At 43.9% G+C, this 18686-nt stretch overlaps 1 protein-coding gene and 1 long non-coding RNA gene across 2 annotated transcripts in view; one reads left to right on the plus strand and one right to left on the minus strand.

The window, feature by feature from the left end:
- The window catches only part of CAMTA1 (calmodulin binding transcription activator 1), a 938867-nt gene that overhangs the window by 126073 nt on the left and 794108 nt on the right, over nt 1-18686 (minus strand). Inside the window, exon 7 of the mRNA XM_067567040.1 lies at nt 1961-2101. Coding sequence (XP_067423141.1) covers nt 1961-2101 — 141 coding nt within the window. The remainder of the gene's footprint in view (nt 1-1960; nt 2102-18686) is intronic.
- On the plus strand, nt 16326-18182 carry LOC137165386 (uncharacterized). The gene is made up of 2 exons (XR_010923358.1): nt 16326-16404; nt 16761-18182. It is a non-coding gene; the product is annotated as an uncharacterized lncRNA (long non-coding RNA).

Genomic DNA, 18686 nt, shown 5'->3' on the forward strand with positions numbered 1-18686 from the left:
AGAAAACAATTCTGGACAAGGAGGTTAGCCAAGTCATGCCTTTATTTGCCTGTCACAGGATGAGTATCACTTGTTTCCGGGAGCTGCAAAATTAAGCTGGCTGATTCTTTCTGTGAATGTCTTTTTACCACTAAACCTGGCATTGGGACTGCTTTTTCTGAGAAGACCAGCCCATGAATTTTTGATATTTCTTCCTCTAATTGATTCAGTTTTCCCAGAATGAGGTAAGAACCTTAATTATTTTACAGTATAATGACCTAATGGGTAAGAACCCTTTTCCTCATAGCTAATGGCTATAATTATAACAGCCTTCTTCTGGGTACAGAAAGTAGCTGTGTAGCTGTTATAATTTGCTAAGCCTTTTTGTTCCTTGCCCTTGAAGGGGAACTTCTCGATTATATGTGCAAGATCTGAATCAGGTCACCTAAAGTAGTTCAGAACAAATCTTTTGAAACTAAATGCAATATTAAATCTCTCCATTCTCCTAGGAATAGAGCTGAACAAGAACCAGAGAGAGGCTTCCAAGTTGCAGTCTTTGTGTGCGACTGTGAGAAGTTGGGGATGTGCAAGTCAGGATGCAAGCTGCTGTAAAACAAAGTGATACTGTTATGTTACAAAGCAAGCAGCAGACTTAGCATGAGACAAAACATCAAAAGGAGGAATAAAAGAATTTGTGTTCAGATCTACAACCCTGGATCAAGTGCTGAGCCTTAGGAGTTTAATTTTAATCCAAACCTAGGTATTTCACAGGTCATCAGTCTTACTTAAATCTTGATTGTATAAGAAGACTGCAAAAAAAAAAAAAAAACCCAGAAAGGTCCAAAAACGTTGACGCACAAATGGTACTTTTCTTTGACAAATTTCTCTAAAGACTAATTAATTTATTGTACATTTTACTTGACCAAAGCAGCAAAAAAGGGTAGGGACGAGGATGAGTTGGAAAAGTGAGTCACTCAGATTCTCATTATAAAGTTCTAATATGAGAGAGGATGTGCCTTTCCTAGCTGTTTCAGGCATTCTCAACAGGAAGGAATTTTCATTCACTATTTCCATCAACACTAAAAAAACTGAGGAATATTTTCACTCTATCTTGTAATTAACCACCTGAAATGCCCTATGGACATACAGTGCACTGTAGGGCATGTGGAGCTCAGAAAGTGTCAGTAACACAATTTGAGCAAGTTCCAGGACACAATATGCTTTCTTGAGGAAGCACTAGTAGGGAGTACTGATGAAGTCTTAGAGCTTGGATGTTACAGTGTCCATATTTTAAAAAAACTCATGTTGCATCTTTAATATGTTTGAGTCTTCATCAGTTACTCCTGGATTAACTGTATCTTGAATGTTGTGGCAAAATATTTTTAATGCTTAAGTGACAACAAAGAATATGATGTGCCTGAATTACAGCTCCAATCTGAGAACTCATGAAGATAAAAAGGAAATAGAAAGAACTTCAGCACTACATAGCAGATAACATCGTATTTGTGGATTTTCCCAGAGATTTTTACTCAGCTGCCCAGTGGGGTTTTTATTCTAGAATAATTTATATTCCATCAAATAAAAGTCATTTTACTTTGCTAAAAGGGTAATTCTCATGCGGTAGGAATATTTAGTAATATAGTAGGGCTCCCAAATCCACATTCTGAAGCATGGAAAATCCTTTCCAGGAAAAACCCAGAATAAGATCAGTCACCTTGAAGAGCGTAATCTGCGTCTGAACAGGGTGGCCCCACTATACTACAGAAAATGTGTGAAGATCCCATTTAGCCTTCTCTGTTTTGTCTCTTTTTTGAGGGCATTAGCAGCAGTTTCCTAGCAGTGGCTCACTAGCTCCATTCATAGCAAATCAGGAATGGAGGTGGATCTGTATACAGAAGGGTTTCTTGGTATGCCTTTGACTTCTGATTTAGAAGGGGACATAGTTCTGTTGTCTGCTCTCTATCCTAATCCAGCTACTCACCCAAGTTGCCAGTGCAGAGACAGTTGTGCGTCCGAGGCTGTGGTTTGGTCTGGTGACTGTCAAGTATCTGCTGTACAAGCTGCTCCACAGAGAACCCTGAACTGCTGTTCCCATTGCTGCATGTCCACTTAATGCCATGAACTGTGGAGAGAACAACAGAAAACATCCATCAGAGACTAGACAGAACACAACAGCAAATCACCAAGAACTATCCTCAAAAACAGGAGGGAGGCTATTCTTCTGCCTCACACTGCTGTCAGATCTGTAGGATAATAGTAACGAACAACATGAATTAGTAATACTTTACTGTTTTCTAGCCCTTTCAGTTCAAGGCTCTCAAAGTGCTTTAATGGATCAGGTCTCACAACCAACCTGTGAGCTAAGTATTATTACTCCCATTTTTTAAAAAATGAGCTGCAATGGTTAAGTGACTTACTCAAGGTAATACAGCAAGTTAGTGGCAGAGCCAGGCATGTAACCAAAGGACTCTAACATAAAGCCCCTTCTCTAATGCCTCACCATCTCTCAGATAGCTCTATAGGAGCCTCTAGTATTCTCAAGTTGCTAGTGCACAGTATCTGCTTATCTATCTGTTTAACTACTCACAGAGACAGAGAGAGAGAGAGAAAATGAATGTACGACACAACTGATTTGGCTCCAGAAGAACTGGTGAAGATAATTTGCCTAGTAAGGTATTTATTTAAATAGCTTAAAACACCTGATACAAGTGTACTACCCAACAATAACTAGGTAGTAACAAAGAGCTGGTGCATGGAGTGAGGCTGAAAATTTTACCCACCTTCTTTGAATTCATCTGTCTGCAAACTCCATGGCATTTGTAGAGAAGGTTTCTTCCCAATCTCATGAGCAAGTTTTCAATAATAAACCAGTGAATACACACCAAGGAGAAAAAAAGATTTCAGCAGGAAATGGATTTCAGTTTCCTGTTGACAGGGGTTCATTAAACCCTGTGCATTTAACACTTATTAGAAACTAGTACAAAGGACAAAGCCACAAAGTACTAGGACAAAGCCACAAAGATAGGTGATGGCAGGATCTGTGTTTGATTCAAACAACTGAGCAGGTTTAAGAGCAGCATTCTGATATCCTTTTTACTGCATAATGTGAAAATGGAGTTAATTAGTTTTATATAAAATTGCCAATCAAAAATTTATTAATGAAATAGAAAATTTTAAGTCATTTGTAAAAATGGTGAGCCTCCCTTGCCGTGAGCTTTCCGTTGGCTAGTGTGGCAGTAGGTCCAATGGGTGGACTGAATTGTTAACACAGAAGCTCACTCTTAGAATCATAGCTTCATCCTGGAATTTTTCATGTGCAGAATCTCATAAAATAGCTTTTCCCAATCTAACAAAATGGGAAGCTACATTCAGTGAAATATGCTAGAGAAAGGTATTTTACAAAACTTATTTTCATTTGATCTCCTCTAATACTTCTCTATGCAGCTTTCTGTTCCATATTTTTTGTGTAATGTCCCTTGTGTGCTCTAGAGTGTGGTTTTAGATTCTCCCTAGATGTTGACAAGATCATTTGCAAGGTGAATCACCATCTTTGCCCCTTTGTCCATTCAGCTTCTGCAATTTTTGGTTCAAGCACTAGGGTCTTGTCCTTTAAGGGGCTGTGTACTCTGGCACACTCTAACAAAGAAGGTCCAAGCCCCAAAAGCCATAACCTGGAATCACTGAATTCATGAATCATATAAATGTAGAGTTGGAAGGGACCCTGAGAGGTCATCTAGTCCATCCCCCTGAACTAAGGTAGAACCAAGTATACCTGGATCACCCCAACAGGTGTTTGTCTAACCTGCTCTTAAAAATCTCCAATGACATGGATTCCACAACTTCCTTTGGTAACCTGTTTCAGTGCTTAACTATACTTTTAGTTAGAAAGTTTTCCTAATACCTAACCTAAATCTCCCTTATTGCAGATTAAGTCCATTACTTCTTGTCCTACCTTCATTGGACATGGAGAAAAAACAGTTACTAACCTCTTTTGTCATGGTTTTTCTTCGAGACATGTTGCACATGCTGATTCCACTCTTGGAGTCTGTGTGCACAGAGCACAGCCGTCATAAACTTCTTCCCTCAGAAATACCTGTTGGACAGTTCAAGCTCCCCCTGCTGATGCATGCTACTGTGTGTAGGTATAAAGGACAAAGCCGTCCCTAGCCCCCATCCATTCCTTCTTGCCGTAACTCCGATGTAGAGGGGTAGGACAGTGGGTCATGGAAAGGATATGTGCAACACATCGCAAGGAACAATAGTTACGGAACAGGTTAATAACGGTTTTTCTTCTTTGCGTGATTGCATATGTGAAGTCCACTCTTGGTGACTCACAAGCTGTAGAAAAAAATGTGGGATCAGAGTCTATTTCAATAAAGATTGAAGAACAACTTGTCCCACTCTACCATCATCTCTGGAATCCTGAGCCGCAGCATAGCGGGAGGCAAACATATGGCCCAAGTCCCAGGCTGCTGCTTTACAAATGTCTGCAGTTGAAACTTGTGCCAAAAAGGCCACCGAGGTTGATTGTGACCTCACTGAATGAGCTGTAACTCTGATTGGCAAAGGGACATTAGCCAGATCATAGCACATGTGTATACAGGATGCAATCCAGAAAGAAATGTTCTCTGTGGAGACTGATTGACTTCTTACTCTATCAGCCACTGCTATGACCAGCTGAGAAGATTCACAAAAGTGTCTGGTTCTATCTGAATAAAATGTCAAGGCTCTTCTGACATCCAAGGAATGCAAATGCTCTTCCTCCACGCTTGTATGTGGTTTTGGGCAGAGAACAGGCAAACAAATAGGCTGGTTGATGTGGAAAGAGGAAACTACCTTAGGAAGGAACTTTGGATGAAGGCGAAGGCGTATGTCTGACAATGTTTTCTTCCTGCCCTTTTTGAGTTTGGAGGCAATGAAGATGGAATCTGCCACAGAGCCTTTATAGGCTATAGTATCACCTCGTTAATTAGCAAAGCTACCCTGGAGGGGCTCACCAATGATAAAATGTCAACCAGGCGATGTGACTATTCCCTGACCTCTTCAACCTGTACACCTCAGTTGGCAGCCACTTTCTTTAGCAACTCCTGATCAATTTTAAAATCATCAGGAGGAGGTGAAGTTTTGCAGGGAACATCCTCCCTTGGAGACGATGAAGAGGAATCCAAGACTGGATGAGGTAGAATTCCCTCTGCCGGCTGTTACTCTAGCTCTAGAACCTCCTCCTGATGCTTGGCACTGGGCTTGGTACTGGATTCTGGGGATGAGCTGCTCGGTGCATAGACTCAGGTCTTCTAGACAAGGGTACTCAGTAGGCACAATGTGGAGAATCTGGGCATTGGGGGGAACCCCCAAGGATTCCAGAATGGCCACAAATATAGGGCACTTATTAGAAACTAGTAAGCCACAAAGATAGGTGATGGCAGTATCTGTGTTTGATTCAAATAACTGAGCAGGTTTAAGAGCAGCATTCTGAAATCCTTTTTACTGCATAATGTGAAAATGGAGTTAATTAGTTTTATATAAAATTGCCAATCAAAAGATTATTAATGAAATAGAAAATTATAAGTCATTTGTAAAAATGGTGAGCCTCTCTTGCCGTGAGCGTCCTTGGCCACACTCCTGGAGGAGGTGCTATTGAAGGGTCATGGTGGTAAGTAGTGAGAGAGGATCTGTGCAGAGACTGTCAGGTTCTGCTTCAGGGTTGAGATAGGTATGACCCCAAGTCCAATGAGAAGGATTCCCCTTCCTCTGACCATGGCAGAGCTGATCAAGTCAGTACCAGGGAACAGTGTCAAGAGCCAGGCAATGGGTAGAGTGACGCCATCACAGCAGGCATTCTCTTGGATGGTGATAAGAGACCGCCTGTCCAGGAAGCAAGCAAACACAAAACTGGAGGTGGAATCACTGACAGTGGTGCCCCGTGACTGGACTTTTGCAAAGATGGAGATGCCGGCACTGAAAGGCAAAGCAGGTTTCTTGCCACCACAAACACCTCTGGAGTAACTGGCACCGAGATCATCTCTTGTTGTCAAAGAAGTTGATGGGGCCCCTTGCAGCACTGGAGCCGACTGGGCGAACTTAGGCACAGATTTGAAGGAGGAGTGCTTTCATTTCAGGTGCACTCTGCTGCACTCCTTCTCTACCCTCTTACCAGACTTAGGTGCAGAGATCTTCCCCTGGCAGATGCCTATCTGGAAGCCTTGTACTTCTTTCTCAGTAAAGGTGAGGGAGAATGGTGCCAGGATTCTGCTAACACTGGAAGTACGCTTCTCAGGAAGCTGCAACACTCGGCACCAAGTCAGACCGGAATGGCTCCAAAAGTGGTCTGAGCATCACCTTCATCAGCAGGAATTTCAGCCTACCCTCCCTATCCTTCTCTGTCCTAGTCTTAAACTTCCTGCAAATCTGGCACCTGTCATTCACGTACGGCTCTCCCAAGCACTTCAGGCAGCTATTGTGTGGGTCACTCACTAGCATAGACCTGGAGCAAGAAGCATCTGCTTGAAAGTTAGTGACCGGGGCATACTTTGGTACTGTGAATAGGAAAACCCCAAATGGAAAAATGAGAAGTCCAAAAAAACGTATTTTTTTTTAACAGAACTAAAACTTGCTAACTCGCCTAACAGCAGTAAGCACTAGACAAGCTATACATATATACACTCTATGTTACACAAAGGCTGAGACACAAATTGTTCTGTTAGAGAATAGAGTTCCAATGACCATTGAGAGAGGTAAGAAGGAAATATGTGTGTGTGTGTGTGTGTGTGTGTGTGTATGTATGTGGGGAGAGGGAGGGATTCTAGGGCAGATCTGCCCTTTACACCTGTATGCAGCAGCATTTGCCAGCAGGGGGAGCTCAAGCCACACTATAGGTACCACTGAGGGAAAAAGTTTCTGATGGTCAGGCGCTGGGTGCACAGACACCAAAAATGGAATGCACATGTGCAATCTCTCAGAGAACAACAACAGCTCACTGACCTCTTTATAACAGCCTTTAGCATATTTGAAGATGTATCAGGTCTGCCCTTAGCTGTCTTTTTTCAAAACTAAACTTACCCTGTTTTTTAACTTTTTCTCATAGGTCAGGTTGTTTAAAACTATCATTTTTATTGTTCTCCTCTGGACTCTCTCCAATTTGTCCACATCTTTCTTAAAGTGTGGTGCCAAAAACTGGACACAACACTCCAGCTGAGTACTCAGTGCCAAGAGGAGCATGACAATTACCACCCTGTCTTACATAGGATTCTCCTGTTGTCATACCCTCCCAATATTAGCCTTTTTTGAAAATACATCACATCACTGGCTCATAGTCAATTTGTGATCCACTGTAACATCAAGATCCTTTTCTGCAGTACTACTGCTTAAGCCAGTTATTCCTCATTTTGTATTTGTGCATTTGATTTTTCCTTCCAATGTGCAATAGGTTGCATGAGTCTTTAGTGAATTTCATCTAGTTGTCAGTAAAACTCCCATTGACTTCAGCTGGAGTAGGATTTAGGCGCTAAATTTGCAGATGCCTGCATGCTGGAGACATCTGATGTCGGCCACTGGAAGTGGCATTAAAATACAGGCCCCAGGACTGTCCAGCTCCATCAGAAAAGTACTGCAGTCAGCCCCCAAAACTACAAACTCCAACCAACAATATTCAATTCACGGGAAACCATTAGAAAGAATGACACAGCAACTGGTGTGATGGTGTCATTCTTAGCCCTTGTTAGAGAGCCAAGAAGGCTGAATAATCAGGGATTGTTTGCTGGCTGCACGAAGCAAACTATCACATTAAAGCGCAGTTGTCTGCTAGAATATGAAAGGTTCACTTTTCTAACTTTATTCCTGATGTGGACAGAGCTCTTGGGTTTAATTCAAGGAATTATTTTAATTGTATCTTTTCCCCCCCAATCCCTCCTGCTCTTGTATCTCTTCTTGTTGCTTATTTATATTGCTTTGCACTCAGTCCTTGGAAGACATCTGATTGTTTGTCTTGCTTTACATTCCAGAATTTGTGTTTATTTTGGCTGGGCTGGATGAGTCACAGGAATATTCAGGAGTCTTCTACCCATTTTTTTTAATGTACTATTTTTAGAATTAGATTTAATTTTGTAATTAGCCCAATGGATTCCACTCTACAGTATGCCCACAAATTTTAAGTCCCTTTGAATATTTAATTCTTTTTGAGATGTGTCTAGAACCTATATTTCTAGAGGCTGCTGCTGTATAAATATTACTTAGGTATCTGCATAACTATATTACACTAATTAGTTAGTTTGCAAAAATTACTTTGCAAGTTAAATAAAATGCTGTAAGTTATTTTGCACATATTTTTCAACATTATATAAAATTCCTACACTGTAGTTATATTGAGAACTTGATTTTGCAGTGAGATATTTTCAGCTTCTCCAAGAATTCTTTGCCACAGTGATGAATGAAGTGTATGTATACTACTGCCCACAGAAGGGCTGCTTTGCAGAACTACCTCAGAGTTGCTCCCTACTGCTGCTAAATCTAGTGCTGAGCAAGGTATTACAGGGGCAAGTCTGATAATTGAATCATGTCTCATGGCTTATACATAAATAATGATTTTTCTTAAGCCAGAATCAAGCAAGCTGTGAGCTAGGGAACACAGACAGTTTTATAGTTGGATACATATGGTAGCCTATTATTTCAGGTTCTTCCATTACAATAAACTCACAACATAGATCTATTGCAGAAGCAGGCAGGAGCTGAAGCTTTTGATCTTCTTGAACACATCTGTAGCATTCCCAAGTGAGATTGCCAAACACTGAGCTTTCCTGGGGAACACCCAAGTTTCATAGTCTGACATCACCACAGGAAGAGGCTACATGCTTCTCTGGGGCTGCATTTCTCAGTGATCTCATTGGCTGTACATTCTGATCTTTAGCACTTGGAGGAACTAATGGGGCTTCAGGCTTCTGCTGATGGGTGGCATTTAGTGGAAAAGTTCCATCTCTAGCTTTGCACTTGGTGATTGAGCAAGGTTCCAGCTCCAGACTATTCATGTGTTTTGACTCTTCTGGTGTTTATACTCCTCCTTATGTTATGAAGGTTATAAAATGAAAAGCCAGTGAAGGATGACAGATTGAAAGCAAAGAATTTCTAGATGCCTAATTTAAATTATCTACTGTCTAGGCACATCCAATATGCAGATTGTCTCCCTCCCCCTTTAAAGAAAAAACTCCTATTAGATGGTGAGCTGTTAGTACTGAATATCAAATACTATCAAGATGGCTTTTAACATGTCACGCTTGGCTTCCTGACACAATGAATCTGCGAGAAAGGAGATTTCTATAGGGAAAAAAGTACATTATGAACAGAAGGTTAATTAAAAAAAACACACACACACACACACACACACACACACACACACACGTTCCTCGCCTTTCTTAAAGGCTAAAAAAGTTAAACCAGAAAGGATGCAGCTACATTCTGAAAGGTATTTAAATTTTAATTTCTGTGCAGATTCCTTTTGCACTTATTTATAATTTAAATAAATCCTGCAAACAAATCCAATTTTCTTCCCATCCCCTCCAAAAAGGGCTGCTTTGAATGTGTCCAGAAGCTGCTGCTTTTTAGTGGTGAGTGTCGTGTTCCCTGACACACTGTTTCTGTGCAGCATGTGAGAAGCCTGTGGAATCAAACTGGCTAAGGACGTGTAAGGGACTGGTGGTTTGAAAAACAGAGACCTGAGGCTGGTGGAAAATTCCTAACTCAGCATTGCAAAGGCAGGTGCTGGGAGAAATGCTCCAGCCTGTCCTAGCAGAGGGAGGAGTCACTCCTCCAAGCATTTCCCCTGTCTTTTGTGAGGAAGGAGAGAATCAAATTGACCTGCCAGTGTTGACTAAACAGCTCCCCTTCATTAGCACTATCAGGACTTTCTTTGAGCAGCAGTATCAAAAGCACAGTGACATGAAATATGAAACAGGTAACTGGCAAAAAGGAAATCAGAAGCCAAAGGAAACTTCAAGACAGAACTTAGCTTTCTGGTTTCATCTTAAACCTGTCCACTTATACCTTCCTGCATTGCTCTTGACTATGCCTCCAAATCCAGTCCCCATCCCCAGCACACACCCAGGTTGTCTTTCATGCCTCTGTCGCCTCCACACACATCCAAGCTGCCCCAAATTTTACAGCACCCTCCCCACAAAAGACTGAAAACCCACCTATTCCTTTCTGTTCTGACAGCTAAAACACTCATCCATGTACTGATCACATCCCCTTTTGATGACTGCAACCTTTTCCTCTCTGACCTCTTTGAGCAACACCTCTCCTGGGGCCATCCAAAATACAACTGCTAAAATTACCTTCTTCACCTTTCAATCCGACCAGGTTACTCTTCATTGGTTTCCCATTGCTCACCATTTCTTCCACACTGCCCATGTGCATTGAATGATACCTTAATGCTGATATGTCAGCCCCACCCTTTCCTGATTCAAATCCCCCCTTAGGACTCACTTCTTCTGTAATACTGCTAAATTCTAACCCCACACTAAATCCCCCCTCTGCCTCACCATCATAGTAGAGAAGTGATTTAGACCCGGAACATCTCTCATTACATACCTAAACTCTTCTCTTGTCTAGGTTTCTCAGAGTACCTTGCCTTCTGCCCATCTGTCCTTTAAACTGTAAACTCTTCTGGGAAGGGACTATCTTTATCTTTGCTCTGAAAAGTGTTGAGTAAAACTGCTGACACTTATCAAATAACCACTCGAAAGAGGTGGACAGTTTGTAATAAACAAGGCCAGATCTCTGTTTACTGCAGATAAGAAAGCTCCCCAAATTCTCATTCTGGAGTATGTCCTGCTGTTTGATAAAACCTGATCTAACATCCGAAGTGTCTGACTTTTAAACTACTTAAATATGCCTTTCAGGGGCATAGCTGCTGATAGTGAGTACTGCATAACCAGGGATTCCAAGCACCAGGAGGACATCATCAAAACCAAATTTTTGCACTCTTCCTTGTTCTGGTTGTGACCTAGTATAGAAGGGATGTTTATTCCTATGCTAAGATGGCCTAGCCAAGAAAAGAGCAAATCACTGCAGAGATACAAGCATGAAATCTGCAACACCAGCACATACTGCAACCTTTTTAGAACTGCTTGTTGAAGTAAAAAAATCAGACTGTACTGCGAGTCAAGCCTCCAGTGCTCCAGATGCAACACCACACTATCTGGGCTGGTGGCAGAGTGGCAGTACTTTGCCATGCATGAAACCTGAATTTAGCACAGAGGGGCGCTTGCTGTCTCACCACCATGGGGCAGTGGAGGGTGCCCACCACATACCTTTGCAATGCTTCTTATACCTGAGCTCATAGAGCAGCACAAGCTCCTAGAGGCTGTTCTGCTCTTCAGTCAAGGGACAAAGCCTGAATTGTGCTGGCCCACAGGGCAAGTCAGGGAACTGAGACTTGTGCAGCTCTACTTATTGCAATGGCAACATGGACACTGAACGCCGAAGTTCAAGAACTGCCCCGAGAACAGCACCTAAGATCATGCATTTAAATTGTTCTCCTAAGCAATCTACAAGATACTCACCTATAATAAAAAGTAACTCTTGCTAAGACTTCTTGTCTCTACTAATATTAATCATGAGAAAGTTATAACTGAGAAATTCCCTTTCTCAATATTCAGAATTTCATATTGGGTTTGCTAAATGGCCCCGTTATTGAGTTCATGACTAAGTGTAAAGGTGCTTGACTCTGACTGTATTTCAATTTAGCTGGTATTTAAAGCTCAACTGGCAGGGCCAGAACAAATGTTCTTACACTTAGCCCTGGTCTACACTTACCTCGGCGATTCGGTGGTAATTGACGGGAGTTACGCAAAGTACGCAAAGAACTTGCGTAACTTCCGTCGACTTCTGTGCTTCTCTTCCGCGTGCCGTCTTCACTGCACTGCCCTGATGGGAACCGCGTTCCCATCGACGCAGCGCTACATCACTTGAGGAGTTGGTTTTAGTACATCGACTTCTGGATCGACTGAGCGGGTCTTCACTGACATAGCCTTAGCTCACAAGATGAGCACAAAACTGTAACTACTGAACTAGTATTTCACCAGTGTCCAAACTTCTGGTTCTGTGACAGCCAGTTAACTAACACGTCCACTTCCCAGGGCACACAGTTCAGGGCATTGTTCAAGGAGGGCGTGCAAGAGGGAGATACATTTGGGGTGACAGCTCATGGGGCACACTCAAGAGGACAAGAACTGGCTGTGTGGGAGTCGAGTCAGGATGATTTTATTTCTGGTCACTAGGGAGTCGAAACCGACATTTTCCTTGTACTGTATGTCGATGGCACCTGCAGCCCCCTCAGGCCCTGACACAGGGCCCCAAGCCAGTGGCTTCCCTGGGGCACTTCAGGGAAGCGGAGGGGGAATGCAGCCCCTCCGGTCATCTGGGCAACCCTGCTCCCTCAGCCAATGGGAGGCAGGAGACATCAGCAGTCACCAGCAGCCAATCAGAGAGCAGGAGGCAGCCAAGCCATGAAGCCAGAGAGAGGCTGTGCCTAGTCGCTTTCCCCCACCTGGGTGGGGGAACAAGAAGGTCTCTTTGCTGCTGGCCAGCACAGCACTTACAGACCCCGCGCCTATCTGCCAAAAATCCTTAGGACGGGCCAGTCTTCCTGCCACAGCCTGCAGCCCATCTCACCACCACCACCTGCAGCAGCCCACGCCAGATTCTGGGCTACAGAACCGGAGAGCTGACCTGCTGGCATCTGAACCCATGGGCTCCAAGCCTTAACAAATGTTAGCACATTTCCAAAAGGGAGCAGGTAACTAGTCCCTATCCAGCAATCTCGGGGAGAATCTGCTTGCCTAGTCTCCTGACTGCTCACACAGAAAAGGAATCTGAGGATCTTGTATTATAGCTAGATAGTTAGGGTTACAGGCACACTGCATCTGGGCAAGGGCTTACATCTGCCAGGATCATCAAGACTGCATTGCCAGTTCCCAGTATAATAAAGCATGTTTCTAACAGCATCACCTTACAGGTCTGCAATGTGTATCCAATGTGCACCACTCAGATACCTGAGACATGGGGGACAGATGGAACTGAGGGCGGAGACATTTTTGGTTAGGAATATTGGGAAGTGTGTGCCAGCACAGCTTTCAGTAATAAACAAAGTATTATTAATATCTTTAGTCATTGTAATCATCGAATATGCTTCTTGGTTGTATATTTTTTGTTAACAAGATCTTTATATAAAGTTTATAACTATTGTTTTACCTTGTTTGTGTGAGTGAATTATCTGTGAATTCAAAGTGGTAGCCACAGTCTTTGTGTGGTTAGCCCTTGTCTCGCTGAAGGCATTGCTGAGTAGCTTTATTCTTTAATACACCTTGAGGAGGAGTTGGGCGCCTACCAGGAATACCACAAAATGCGCTCAAGCAATAGAAACTTTGGAAAAGTCCAAAGGCTTCAAGGTGCCCCTCTCCTGTTCGCAAATCATACAGATACTAAGCCAGCGCGGAAAGGGGGATTACACATTTTTGCACAGTGACACAGAGGCCAAGTGTCATTTAGGTCTCAATTGGTTTCATGCTACACTATCTATTTTCTAGCTTTCACTTTAAAAAATGTTTTATGGAAACTTCTTTCCCACCCATCCCAAGAAAAAAGCCCCCTACCACATCTGAAGGCAAAAGCTTCATCAGCCCAAGATCTCTCTGAATTTCCCATAGCTATACTCAAGCACAAAACTGACTAATACCACTTCAGGCCATTAAACTTTATGTTGTCACCCACCTTTGGCTCCAGTGTAGTCATACTGCTTGAATCCACCTCCCACCTGCTCACCATTCTCTCTCCCTATAGTCTTAGACACATATTCCCTCTTCTCATAAACCTCTGTCTCCTGCTCTATCCAACAACCCCAAATACATCATCAAGCTTAATCTCATGCTTCTTCTATTTTCATGTATGGCACCATGACCTTGGCACTTTCTGTTGCTATTAGGATACCCTGTGCACGTGCCAGTGACAGGTATGATGGCCCATGGCGCTCCCAGAACAGTCATCTCTCGCTTGTGCTCCCTCCCATGCCTACAACAAGTAGCACATGTCACAAGAGTCTACATCCCTCCCCTAGCAGTCAGTTTCATATGGGGATAATCTCCTATCCTTCTTTGCTCCAAGTATCAGGATCATATGGGCAAGAGGGAAGATGAGTGCAAAGGCTGACTCTACTAGGAGCAGCAGCACTGTACTCCAAGCTGAATCTGTGGGCTATCCTGACAGCGGCATGTGTCAGTACAGCAGACTGAATATTTTAATATTTTTAAAAGCCTCCGTTAATGAGAGACTCAAAATAAAATTGGGGCCCTGAACAAACTTTGGGGCTGTTCAGGACCAGACCTGATCTCTGTGGCTTATTCCCACCTGCAGTATGGATTTTTGCACTGTATCTCTAAGCAAAAACAAATTGGAGCAAAAACTAGTTTGAACAGGCCCATCTCTCCCAATCAGGTGGAATGATTTCGCTGGTCTCAGCTGAGTTGCTAGAACTGCTATTTCTTTCATCAGTGACTGCTCCAATTGGCATGAGAACAACAACAAATGTGCTTCTCATCAGTATTGGGTGCAGTGAGGAGAGTGTCATAAGGTGGATTGGCCCCAACAATGAAGGCAAGGAGGAATGAGCCCGAGAGCCTCTTCTGTGCCTCACATGCATGGCACATTTTAATTCCTTGTGTCTTGTAACTCAGATTAAAAGGAAAATGTCCAGTGCTATCTGCCCTATGGAGAAGATTTTCAATAGAGCTTAGCATCCAAGAACGGGCCCTGCTGCCCTACTGATCACAATGGATTTATTTCCCTCTCTGCCATCCCCTTGAGAACTTCAGCTGCTGGGTTCTGATCTCCTTTGAAAATTCTGTCCCAAATCATGCCTGCCTGAAGAAGGGTGCTGTCCTGGCCCCCACATCTGAAAGGCCAGATTTCCAAGCACTCTGTACTCACTCCTGGGGCCAGATTTTCAAAGGTTCTCAGCTTCCAGTAAGCTGAGCTATTTGGAAAAGCTGGCCCTGGGCGTCCAGCCTTAGGGCCTGATCCAAAGCCTACTGAAATCAATGGCAGCCTTAACGCTAACTCCAATGGATCAAGCCTTTGTAATTAAAGGGCAATAATTTCTCCAATTGCTACTCCTATTAAAGAACAAGGGTGGGGGATGTGCCAGAGAAGAGAAGGGTCTGTAGAGACCTAGGATATTTTGCTGCTTCAATCTCTCTTTGCGGCAAGACTCTGAATCTCTTCAACTCCCATTGCATGAAGACAGACAGTGGCATCAGTCTAGAATCTGGCCATCATCAGCTCCAAGCATAGGTACTGTGGGGATACAAGGGGGAGAATGGAAACCATCACACATTCTGCAGCAGCCAATGGACCACGTATGAGGTCTTTGCTTTTCTGTTCATTTTAATTGGGCCAGTTTCCCATTATACAGCCACAGAGAAGCAGCATTTACCAGCAAATTTAGAACCTTTTTAGGGGAAAGTAAAGTGATCCCAGAAATTAAACTGAACTCTCCCCTTTGATAAAGTCAAGGCCAATATGAGCTGTTCAGGAATTCTGGCAAGGACTCAGGGTTAGAATCCTATAGACAGTTTCTTGTATAACAGGAAACTGCCATCGCTGTACCTGCTTTGCAGATTAATGAGGGGGATGGCAATTTCCAGTGGTTTCAATTACTTAAAGTGCATTTCTACTCTGAAAATTGACTGTAAAAATGGCACTGTGGAGGGTCAATGTTTAATATGTTTCAATGATGCTACAGCAAGTATGTGCAGTTTACGAGAGGTGTTTTTCTAACTGCCAGCCCTGCAGCCTCATCCTGGATTCTCTCCTGTCCGTGCATTGCTAGTAGGCACACAAACCCAGCCCTCAGTTATCCCTGTGCACATCCATTGTCTCTGACGCCACAGTGTTTGGTGTGGAACTGAAAGAAAAGTGTGTTTGTGGAGAGCACAGATTCTTTCTGAATGTCGGTGACACATAAGCAGCAAAGAACCCAGAGTGACTTCCAGTTTCCAGGCCCTATACTTCTTTACTTTGAGCAAATCTGATATGGAGACACTGAAAAAGGAGCAGCATGGGGCCCCATGATCCCAGTTAACAGGAGGTTTTGGAGTAAAATTGCACTATATATTGTGATATATCGAGGGCAGCAGAAGAGTATGCAAAAGGAGGTATATCAGCCCCAGGATGATCAGGGCTTTATTCCCTGCAGCCTAACTGGAGTCATAAGGGGGCAATTAGGAGCCAGCTGAGGCCAATTAGGGATCAGCCAGGTGCTCCATAAAAGGGCCACCCCAAACACATAGTGCACAAGCTGGAGGAAGCAGAGGTGTTGTGAGGAGTGGAGGGGCAGACCAGAGCAGCAAGGTGGGGAAGAGTGGAGGAACCCCAACAGAGGTACTGAGCCCAGCAAGGGGCAAACTGGACACAGGGCCTGAGAGGCCAGCAGGACTGAGGGGGGGAAAGTAGCCCAGGAGAAGAGGCGGCGGCTCCAAAAATACAGAGCCAGCAGTCTGCAGCTGCTCTTCATAGGGCCCCTGGGCTGGGACCTGGAGGAGCGGGTGGGCCTGGGTCCCTACCCCCTCCCCCAGGGAAGACAGGGTGATGGGCACCTTTCTGGCCCCCAACAGGAGCGAAGCACGAGATCCACTGGGAAACCAGCCATCAGCCACAATATATACTTTACAACTAACCAAAAGCCACACTTCCAAACAATTGGTTCTTTCAAATAAAACAGTCCCCTTGTTCCTTAGGAAAGGCCCAGCACATCACTTCTGAACAGAGAGGACAATACCAGTCACTTATGTGGAACTGAGACTCCAATTCGTTACCTGGCCTTTTTATGATTTCAACACCAAATGGAGGCCAATAGAAAAGCTTCATAAACAGTCATAACTTCCTCAAGTAATTTGGATTTGAATCCCAAACCGGCCTCCCTAACTACAATTTCTGAGCTTTTAAACAGTCAGAATTGATTTGTTTTATGCTAATAGATGTGGTACTCATCAAGGATGTTATCTATGGAAAATTCCACTACAGTAGCATTACCCAAACTAGAGGCTGGCCTCCTTGGGAGAGGAGTTCTGTCCAGGAAGGTTCAACGGAGCTCATTTCAGGGCAGGGAATCTGCAAACATCACACAATTGAGGTGAACAGGAAGAGCTTTAGATGTGGTGGAGCTGAGGTTGGTTTATTTATTTGCTTAAAATTTGCAAAAACTAGAAGCTGGTATATTCAACACTGATACCAAATATTCAGCAAATATTCCTTTGTTTGCTGAGGTCTAACTGGGAACCTCACAGCAAGAAAGAAATGTACAGGTAATAACACAACTAAATTGCTCCATGTAAAGGAAAGGTGACTCCAAAGGAAAAAAAATATTAGTATCGTGTCCTTCTTCGTGATGGACAAGGAAGGCCTGAAAGATGGTTTGTTTGTGGTTTTGTGAGGGGGGAACATGAAGAAGAGGGGTTCTGCCTGATTTTAATTTTTGAAATTCAGCTCTTTTCTACTCTCATATCACATTACTGGAAGAACATGAGTGGAAGCTGACTGAAGAGGGAGAGGAAATGGATTTTTATTCAGACTATCTGAATAAATCTTGCATGCTGTTTGCTTGAGTTAGCTGCTGCTAACTCAAATTCCTGACTAACATCTGGAGGAAAAGGTGTTTTGTTAAAGGTTCAAAATTCCCCTCCTTCAGGTAAGGGCTGAGGAAGCTCCTGATCTACCTCTCTGAGCCATGCAAGCAGATGTCCAGCAAGAGCAGAGAGAGTCCCTTCCTTCCTTTCCCCCCTTTTATTAAGAGAGAGAGTGAGCAAAAAACCAACTTTTTTTTTAAAAACTCTTTCAGATCGGTGTCTGCCATAAGGAAGAAAAAGGAACAAACCTAATTTTTTATTTTGTTGTCCTCTTTACAATGCCCTCTGATGATTGAACTTTCCCACCTCCATTACTCTTTAGTTTTAAAATGATTCCATTTGGGAAAGCCAGGCTTTACTCTGCAGCTGAGGAGGGCTGCCCTAGGAGCTGGGTTGAGGCCCAGCTGGTGTAGGGCCTTTCTCATCTCACCTTCACTAGTTTTACATCAGTGCAGCCTCAGCTACCCCTTGAAGCCTCCCTTGGAAAGAGATTTTCCCCAGGACTCCGCAAAGGAGAGTGTAAAAGATCCTCGGTAGTGGGCAACACCAGTGGCTCTCCCTCGTTGTCAATCTCTGAGGGAGGTCACACCTCCTGGCGCCTATGCCCTTTGGGGAGGCCAAATTAAACGGGCTGCCTTCAGCCCTCAGTAGGGCGAGCCTTGGTTTCAGCTCGCTCCTTAGGGATAATAGTCTCTAGCCCTCACCGGACGAGCAAACAGTCTATGGCCCAGCCCTAAGCCAGGGATGGGCAGGTAGCGGGAACCAGCCTTCAACCCTCAGCAGGGCGAGGCAACAGTCTTGGGCCTAGCTCTCTAGGAGGGCAGGCCAGCAAGGGGGGAAATGTAGTCTCTAGCCCCAGAGAGTTGAGGAAACAGACTCAGGTCTAGTCCTCTGGCAGGGAAGGCCAGCAAGGGCGGAGCACAGTCTCTAACCCCAGAGGGGCAAGGAAATGGTACAAAGCCCAGCCCTTAGGCAGGGCGGGGCAGGCAGAAGGGAAGCAGTCTCTAGCTCTCAGCAGGGTGAGTAGCTAGTCCGCAA

Source organism: Emydura macquarii, unplaced genomic scaffold (assembly GCF_026122565.2).
Source record: "Emydura macquarii macquarii isolate MOO-44397 ecotype Brisbane River unplaced genomic scaffold, CSIRO-AGI_Emac_v2 contig_2768, whole genome shotgun sequence".
In the NCBI taxonomy this organism is placed as follows: domain Eukaryota; kingdom Metazoa; phylum Chordata; order Testudines; family Chelidae; genus Emydura; species Emydura macquarii.